We start from the raw sequence: 9,581 nt of genomic DNA on the forward strand, positions 1-9,581 counted from the left end.
GTCATTCGGCCCAGGATGCTGCTGTTGCCTGGCAACCACAGGTTCTCTGAAGGCAGACGTTCGCAGATGAAAACCATTCTGAGAAGTCCTCATGAACCCTCCCTCACACACACACACACACTTAGGAGTAACGGCTCCAAAAAAAGAAGCGTTGCCATGGTGAAGCCAGTGTCTGCTGTACTGTAAGAGGCTCCTAGACTGTGTGCTGTGCGCGTGCTGGTTTGTGAGTGTTGAGTAATTCACCAGGCTTATTGGTTAGACCACAAACAAACAAACAAACACACACACACACAAAAACACGAGGTTGTTAAGTTCATGGTCTTTTATTGGAAAAAAAAATTAAAAGACTAGCATGTACAACTTGGAATGACCTCAACATGAACAGTCAGAACAAGACCCTGGTGCTGCACTCTCCTTCTGTTTCACACCTCCCCGACCTTCTCCCCGACCTCCTCCTAACCCCTGCCAGGGTCTCTAACAGAAAAAACAGAAGTACGAGTCAACTGCCCCCACCTCCCCCACCCGAACCTAACTGCCCCTACCTCACTCCCCCCACCCTCCCCCCCAAAGATCCACTCACAACAAATCAACTGAATAACCCCAACATGCCAAACATATAATCTAAAATGAGTTATTTTTTTAAATGATCATTTTCTTAAAAATATCTCTTTTGTAATTCATTAAGCAAACTGCAAATGTCCCATTTACACAACCTCTATGCGATTCTCCCCCCCCCCCCCTCCCCCCCCTTCAGAGCTTGTTTCCAGATAGACTGTCCAGAAGCCCACCAATCCCAGGGCATCGTGGGGGCGGGACGTTTAAGCCTCGCCGAGGCCCCGCCTCTCAAGCTGCATGCATGAAGAACAGAAACAGGAGATAAAAGAAGACGATTGGCCAGCCCAAACATCACCACGAGCACATTTGACCAGGAGGTGGACCTCCTGGAGCAGTGCGTAGCTGCTGGTTGGTTAACAGGTAGCCTATTAGATCAGGTATTACTGGTGTTGAACTCTGCGCTAGGACACGACCACTAACCAGTACATGCAACTCATTTTTGTTTTTGCTTTTTTTTCAACTTTTTTTTTTCTTTAAACTTTATGTGGACAGAATTTATTGTTTTTCAACATTCAGTTATGTTTTCTATACAGAAACAGTATGAATAAATGTATATTTTTGCAAGAGGTAAGTAAAACATTTGACTGATTCTTTTTTGTCTTCTAAGGAGATCAAGGGGGCGCGGATTCATTTGGCTGTCATCATTTGTACAAACTCTGCGGAGATAAGCAAAGCAAACAGACAACATATGAGAAGGGTGGAGCATAGCAACAGCAACAACAACAACATTAGAAGGTTTATGTTGAAAGATGTTGCTAGGGGGTGTATGCATGTCTGCTGGTGTTACGCAATTAAAACAACGAGAATCTAACCGTCCTGTCATTGCTACCGTGGAGATTGTTGTTCTGGTTACATGGCACAACATCATATTATTATAGACAGAGAGAGAGAGACAGAGAGAGACAGTTAAAGACAGTGACAGAGAGACAGAGAGAGACAGTTAAAGACAGTGACAGAGAGAGACAGAGAGAGGGAGAGAGACAGTTAAAGACAGTGACAGAGAGAGAGCGTGTAGATCCATAGATGGTGGACGTGCGTGTGGTCGTGCGTGTGCACACCTTCGTAGTTGACCTGTCCGTCTCCGTCGATGTCGGCTTCTCTGATCATCTCGTCCACTTCCTCGTCTGTGAGCTTCTCTCCCAGGTTCGTCATCACGTGACGCAGCTCGGCCGCGCTGATGTAGCCGTTACCGTCCTGCGGCGGAGCGCGAGAACACACGGTCACACACACACACACAAACATTTCTGGGCACAAACACACACACAGGGCAGAGACCCACCTTGTCGAATACCCTGAAGGCCTCTCGGATCTCCTCCTCACTGTCCGTGTCCTTCATCTTCCTCGCCATCATCGTCAGGAACTCTGGGAAGTCAATGGTCCCGTTGCCTGGTAACCGAGAGAAAGCAGCGGGGGTCAGAGGTCGGGTGTGTGAGGAGAAGTCAGGTGACCAGGTTGGTTAGATCCATGACAAGATTACATGCAGGCTCTGCTTGACTGGTTCACAAGATCAGGGGGGGTGGAAGGCTAAACCCATTACACCAGCAACACACACACACACACCAGTAATCCTCAGTAGGAAATCTCTTTAGTAGGCTGTGTGTGGGCATGTGTCTGACAGCTGCTTCGTCCTGGTATACTCCTGATCCAGTCTACAGACACCTGTCTTTGGAGCAGCCACACCCAGGCCTGCAAGCATTCAGGTCCTTCAAAAGCTGGTTGTTGGAAGAACCTACAATCTATGTGGTCCACACACACACACACACACACACACACACACACACACACACACACACACACACACGCATACAGACACACACGTGCTCACCGTCAGCGTCAACCTCGTTGATCATATCCTGCAGCTCGGCCTCTGTGGGGTTCTGACCCAGTGACCTCATGACTGTGCCCAGCTCCTTGGTGGTGATGGTGCCGTCTCCGTCCTTGTCGAACAGGGAGAACGCCTCCTTGAACTCTGCACAGCGGGGAGAGAGCACAGCCGGCACGGCTGAGTGTCTTCTACAGGCGTCTGGCGTACACGCACTCACACAGGTACACGGTTCATATGTAGGACCTGCTGTGCCTGGAGCAGACACACATTCTCCAGGTCTTGGATGAGAAGTGGTCTCACATTCTGCTATGGTACATGTACAGCTTAACGACTATCTCTGGTATCCATAATACGATACTACATAATGCAGCTTCAGGACTTTCTCTAGTATACATACTATAGTACATAGTGCAGCTTAAGGACTGTCTGTAGTAAACACACTGCAGCTATCCTCACTGCTAGTTCCATCAGAGAGTAGCAGTCACACGAGCTGCCACAGCTGCTTACCAGCGATCTGTTCTTCTGTGAGCTGGTCCGCCTGGGGGGAAGAAGGGGGACACCAGAGAGTTCATCAACCACTATGTATGCAGTCTTATGAAGTCTTATGAACAACAGAAAAAGCATTCATATATATATATATGCACTGCAGACAGGGTACAGTATGTAGGTGTGCTGGTTTGTGGAGTAAACACAGATGTCACTGCCCACCCTCACCGGATCTGAGAGACCAGTCCTAGCCAATCCAAACTCACAACTGCTTAAACATGGAACATTCTGATTGGCTCTTCTGATGCACAGGCATTGATTCCCTTGTCTAATTTACATATCCGTTCTGTGAGCTGCTAATTATTACAAACATATCAATATTCATGAGAATGAACATGTATCAGCGGGCAGAAAAAGAGTTCACATGCCTAACCAGCCGGACAAACAAACACAGCCAGCCAAACAGCCTGGCAGCCTTCATCTCCAGAGACAGATGGTCAAAGAGCCAGCCTGTCAACAGCCTGACAAGTTGATGGGGCAGTCAGACAGTTGGCCTCTAAAACAGCCATACAGAGACCCCACAGCCTGATCCAAAAAGACCAAAACACCCAGACCATTCTGCCAAGACCACAGTCTGTCTAGTACAAGTTACAACCCCACTAACACAAACTTTAACTTAAACAATCATTGCGAAACTAAGTCAAGACAGAGCCACCCCTATGTGCTCAATACCAATGCAACACTGGTTGACTACAGTTACACCTGTGTGTGTGTGTGTGTTCAGAGCGTTAAGGTGTGTGTGTGTCTGCGTCTGGACCTGAAAGGCATCAAAGTGAATGTCGGTCAGGTCTGCCACCAGTCTCTTGGCCTTGGGCTCTGTGTCCGGCCAGGGCTCCTTCCTGCCCCCGTCCTTCCCAGAGAGGAGAGGAGCCTTCTTAGCCTTCAACGCCCCCGTGGCCCCCGTCACCCCCACCCCCCTGGCCGTCAGTCCGTCCATGGCCCCCCGCACCATCACCAGCCCCTCGGCTAGGAACTCCGCCCGCTTGGCGTTCTGCCCGCCCTGGCGCTTGACCTCGGCCAGGTCCTTGCGAGTGCTCTGCAGGCCGTTCTTCAAGTCCTGCAGCTCCTTGACCAGGCCGTCGAAGCGCGAGGAGGTGGAGTCCACCAGCATCTGCAGGAAGCTCCTGTAGTTCCTCTCCTGCTGCTGGATGAGCTCCTGGTAGAAGAACTGCTGCTGGTCCAGGAGCTCGTAGACCATGGACAGAGACACCAGGTCCTGCTGCTGGTCCAGGAGCTCGTAGACCATGGACAGAGACACCAGGTCCTGCTGCTGGTCCAGGAGCTCGTAGACCATGGACAGAGACACCAGGTCCTGCTGCTGGTCCAGGAGCTCGTAGACCATGGACAGAGACACCAGGTCCTGCTGCTGGTCCAGGAGCTCGTAGACCATGGACAGAGACACCAGGTCCTGCTGCTGGTCCAGGAGCTCGTAGACCATGGACAGAGACACCAGGTCCTGCTGCTGGTCCAGGAGCTCGTAGACCATGGACAGAGACACCAGGTCCTGCTGCTGGTCCAGGAGCTCGTAGACCATGGACAGAGACACCAGGTCCTGCTGCTGGTCCAGGAGCTCGTAGACCATGGACAGAGACACCAGGTCCTGCTCCAGGTACAGGGCTCGCTTCTTAGGCAGCATGGATGCTCACCTGTCTGTCCCTCCCGTCTCGTACACCTCCTGTCCGGCTGCCTCTCTTCCCCCGGCTGTTTCTCTGCCCGTCGCTGTGATCTCAAACTGTCTGTCTCTCTCTCTCTCTCTCTCTCTCTCTCTCTCTCTCTGCCAAGTTGTCTGTCGGAGTCCGTCTGTCTGTGTCTATCTTTCTTACTTTTCTACCAGTCTGTCTGCTTGACTGGCTCTCTCAGTGTCTGTGTGGTTCTCACAGTGTATCTAGAGAGTGTGTCTGTCTTCAGCCCCAGCCAGGAGGTGTCTGGTGCTGAGGGGGTAGGCAGGGGGTGCCCAGCCCAGTCCAGCCCCGCCAGGGCAGCGTAGGTCAGGGTGAGAGCTGGTCAGTTCAGCCCTGGGGTGGTATGGGTGGACTGACGTGTCCACCTCCTGCTGAAGAGGTGTTGGGTGTCCGGAGACACCACTTCCTCCATTTCAACATGTCGACGTTTCAACAGAGGCCTGTTGCTTGGGTGGCTGATGTGTTTCCGGGTGGTTTTCACCACAAGCCGGTCTGTCAGCATATCGCTTCCGTTACAGCCCCCCAGGAAGACGGACAGGTCATTTCCCTGATTAGGGACAGGTCACATGGCCAGTTGATCACGTGACGCCCTGTGCCAGGCCAGCGCGCACACACACACACACACAGCTCTCACCTCTCCTCCTGATGCACCCTGTACACAGCCCACAGACACACAGCCTCTGGAGCCACGCTCTCCTTAGAGATGATAAGAATAGACGTCCACAGCTCCAGGGTCCTGCTATGTAGCAGCAGCCTGACCCAGAAGACCTCACCTCTACCTGCTCTCCAGGATGACACTGGATTCTCTGCGACTGCAGGTAGAAGATACTGCAGCCGGGGGCCTTCTGCAGGAACACTGCAACCCTGCCTGGTCCACGGTTACCTCCAACGTCCCCCGTCCCCCCCACACCCCTCCCAACACACACCCTCACTCACACACACACTCGCTCCTCTCAGGAATCTGGCCTGGATTGCCAAGCAGTGTGCGGGGCTTGCCAGGAATCTGGCCTGGATGTGACTGCTCTACTGCTGGCCTACTGAGCTCAAAAAACCTGGCCAGCTATCTACCGCTCACCATGGCAACCACACACCCACCCATGTCACAGCGGACTCCAGAAGGGACTCAACATCATACCACCCACAGGGAGAATGGTGGCCAACGGTACACCATGGTAACTTCCCCCATAACTGCATCCTGGAAAAGCTATGACACAGTGGTTGTGACAGGAGCAGGCCTGTAAGTGACTTTACCAGTTATGGCTGTAATTGTAGTAACAGGCTGTAAAACAGGTGAGTCAGTCAGGTAGTCTGTATTGCTATCTAGACTGAGCACAAAGCCATTCACTCAATGAGTTATTTGTCTAGTTAAGTCAGCCAGTGAGTTAGCCAGTTACCAGAGTCGGTGTACGCTAGCATGGTGCCTGTGGGTATATTCTGAGATGGTGAAGCGAGGATAATACTGTATCTTGTTCTGCATGGACACACAAGAACTGTTCAGTGGTGCCCACTCAAATGGCTTAGACTTTCTACACTGTCATCTTAGAAAAGCTTTTCAAGGTCTTTTGCACCACAGCAACCCAGTTCAGTGAGAACCTTTCAACGCTTTTACTAGGATATCTCAAGAGGTTTTAGGTCTGTGTGGAGGTCTTTTTGACTATTCTCTCCTGCCCTTTTCTCTTCCTGTCTTCCATATTCTCCTCAACTCTGGGTTTGTGTGATTGGGTGTGACTGGAAAGTAGGCGAGTTCAAGAAGCGTCATCGTTCTACAACTTGGAACAGAAGGAGATTAAATCCATAATTTCCCTGCAGTTATGACTGAGGGTGATTGTGTTTATGGTTTTGTTGAGACAATACATAGCTTTGTTATTCCCACTCCCTTGGACGCATTCCTTCCATACTCTCGGGGAAACAAGGCGTGCTTTGAGCACTAGAACATCATTTAAACTGAGATGCATGTTTTCACGCCCCCCCCCCCCTCCCCTTCCCCGCTGGTTACACAACCTCATCCACCCTCCCACGGCGGGGCGCGAAGTGAGGCGCGTCTCCTGAACGATGGGCTTCTTGAGAGAGCAATTAAGAAACGGTAAACCGAACAGAACCTTAGTCAGTCGGTGTGTATCAAGTGTCTGATGATCTGCCCGACCGGAGAGGTCTGCATCTGATCCATGACAGACACGTAGTCATAAAACCATGTTAAGAGTTCCGTTACATCAACCCATTCGACACGGAATCTACCGCAGAATTGTGATTTCATAACAAAAATAGAAAAATTGTCAAGACGAATGGTCCATATTGTGTGTTGTGTTACATCATGCGCTGTGATTGTGATTAATGAATCCAATAGAAATGGGACAGGCATCGCTGCAAGCTTGAACCAAATTGCTTCTAATTATTATTACATGGAAATAGTCTGCCTTCAATGCTATTGAAAATGGATGGTTATTTCTTCACCCCTCCCGTTCACATTGACCAAACTGGTCAAGAGAGATGACAAAATATAGTCGAGGGGCTACTTTTCACTTGTCCATGTAACAAATGTGGGTGGGGTTGCAAAGAAAATGAGTAAACAACCGCATTTTAGATGGCGATTAACGGCGTCTGTATTTCTGATATGCGGTAAACTAGCCGTTGGACCGCATCAACAGATAGCTACATTACTATGCGTCCTCTAAAGTCCAACTATCAGCCTGTGTGTGTGCGTGTGTGTGTTAGAGCCTGAGCGTGTGTGAGAGACCATATGACATTAATTTCGAGTTAAGACAAAGCCTGATGGCCACATTTTAACGTAACACCCGTTTGAAACTCTTAAACGTTCAGATCCACATTTCGGGAATTCTGATTCATCATCCAGCAATTGAAAACAGAGTTAACTGCGTCTAATCTGCAGCGCGCGTGGAGTCGAGCACATAGGAGACGGCACATCCTCGTATCACTAGAGCCGATCAGATCGGTTATCAGTGTCGATGACCAGTCGGCAGTCAACAACCCATTCATTACACGACAAGAAGAACCGAATAGGCAACGAGAAGTTATAAATAACAACTATTTCACATCAGTAAAACTAACAGACAGCATCGACGCACAGAGCAACCACTCCATTGAATGATCGAGTTCGAAAGCAGTCCGGTTGAGGTTTACCATGCAATCAAAATCACAGCCACCCTGCCTTAAATGCTCTACAATAACATATACAAACTCACATATTCAATGTATCATAAAATACGTACCATGTCTGTCGGTGCTGTATAGTTTGGTTTTCTAAAGCTAGACTACGAGATTGACCCGCACCCAAGGAACACTATGATGGGCTGAAAGGTGTGTGTGGCCACTACTGTCTGCTGCTATATAGCTGTGTGTATTCCTCCGCCGCTGGAAACCCTGCTCACTCACTTCCGCATTTTCTCTCTGCAGGGTAGGCAGGATCTCTCTCTCATCAGCACCACACTTGGCACGGATGGAAGGGTGAGGGAGAGATGGGGCATTCTTGACTATCAGCTTGCACCAGACTACAAGCAAACCACTTTCTCCAAATAAGTTTAAATGATTACTAGCCTCTGTAGGTGCACCATCAAACTGGAAGGATAAGGCCACCATCATGCAACATGTTATTCACATGGCAGACCGCACTGACAAACAGGTTAAAAAGTGGTTGTAAGTGTTTAAAAAAATATATATATATTTTATGGTCTAGGATATAGTATTAGTCACAAGTAACAGTGTGGAAAATATAGCACATGGAAATGGAACCCAAATGGTCATTGGTGGTTTCTGGATTTAAAAAAAACATGTTAATATGAGCTCCACCGGTTATGGGTTACTTTTAATACGTGTTCAGATAACCTAACGACTTATTTTGGTAACGAATTACACATCTTTTGCAACTTTTTATTGCTATTATGATAGATGTTATTACTTCTGTCCGGTAGCCTATTTACCAAGTGCAGACTATTTAAAGAATCAAGTTGAAAGTTTCATGTATCTCTTAACTTCACTGCAGGCTTAGGTTAACGAGACTAAAAGTGCTGAGAGCACAGTTTACTGGTAACATAGGAATTCGCACTGCTGAAATAGTAGAGGCCTCTCTGTGTATCTACGTTTGACAGGTCGTTGAGAACGCTATTGCGCTTGAATTTGAGCAGTGGCGTACTATTTTTTTGGAAAGCACTATTTTATCTCTGCGGAAGAATACACGCTGGTCGGACTGTTGACGCTGGAGAAATTGCAGCTCTTTTTGAGACGAGCTTGCTCATTGGTTACAGGAGACCTGCAATATTCTGCACACTGTACAACTGCTCAAGATTGGCTACGTTAGATCTGCAATGCGTCAAGCAATGGCGCCGATTCAACCAACTCATTTTTTAGGAAGACGTCGCACATATAAACTATATAATGGAGTTGATTCAATTATAATGTCAAATATTTTTTTTCTACAATTCTTTTGATTCTGAAGGTTCTGTCATTCGAGTCGCGAATAGTCGCACCTCCTAATAAGACCGGGGGTTCGATACCTGCAGGGAGGAGTGGTGATCTGCGATTGGTTGCTCAAAATAAACACAAACTATATTAATGCTGTCTCAAAATTAAAAAACGACATTAGGTCCAACATACATTTCCAATAAAAATGGTAAACGTTATATTATGATTTATTTCATATGTATCTGTAGTATAAAGATTCATTAAAAGATAATGGATGAAAGCATCTACAAGCTAAATTATGAAACCATAAAATCAAACTGTACGTTATTAATATAGATGTATGAACTGACACACCCCAACATGGTGATATAGAATACATATTTGATTGGCATATAAAGAAGTCTTTATGGGCAGTTTACTTTTTATTTTATTCTGTGCCATCCACAGAAATAAAATGAGTCCTCCGTGAGCATATTTGAACAAAGTCAATTATAACT

The 9,581-nt window shown here is 48.1% G+C and overlaps 1 protein-coding gene across 1 annotated transcript; it reads right to left on the minus strand.

Annotated features, from left to right (window-relative positions):
• Positions 1-307: 307 nt before the first annotated feature.
• On the minus strand, positions 308-8,040 carry calm1a (calmodulin 1a). The gene is made up of 6 exons (XM_047014660.1): positions 7,896-8,040; positions 2,948-2,978; positions 2,441-2,584; positions 1,895-2,001; positions 1,674-1,809; positions 308-1,271 (listed from the first exon to the last, which is right to left on the minus strand). The coding sequence occupies exons 1-6, from the start codon at positions 7,896-7,898 to the stop codon at positions 1,243-1,245; spliced, it is 450 nt and encodes a 149-aa protein (XP_046870616.1). The 5' UTR covers positions 7,899-8,040; the 3' UTR covers positions 308-1,242.
• Positions 8,041-9,581: the final 1,541 nt, after the last annotated feature.

The sequence above is a fragment of the Hypomesus transpacificus genome, chromosome 3 (assembly GCF_021917145.1).
Source record: "Hypomesus transpacificus isolate Combined female chromosome 3, fHypTra1, whole genome shotgun sequence".
NCBI classification, from domain to species: Eukaryota; Metazoa; Chordata; class Actinopteri; order Osmeriformes; family Osmeridae; genus Hypomesus; species Hypomesus transpacificus.

Coding starts and splice junctions, on each gene's coding strand:
- calm1a (XM_047014660.1), bottom strand. Junction 2,585..2,947: donor CACAGAAGAACAGATCGCTG/GTAAGCAGCTGT, acceptor CCCGCTGTGCAG/AGTTCAAGGAGGCGTTCTCC. Junction 2,002..2,440: donor CAACGAGGTTGACGCTGACG/GTGAGCACGTGT, acceptor CTCGGTTACCAG/GCAACGGGACCATTGACTTC.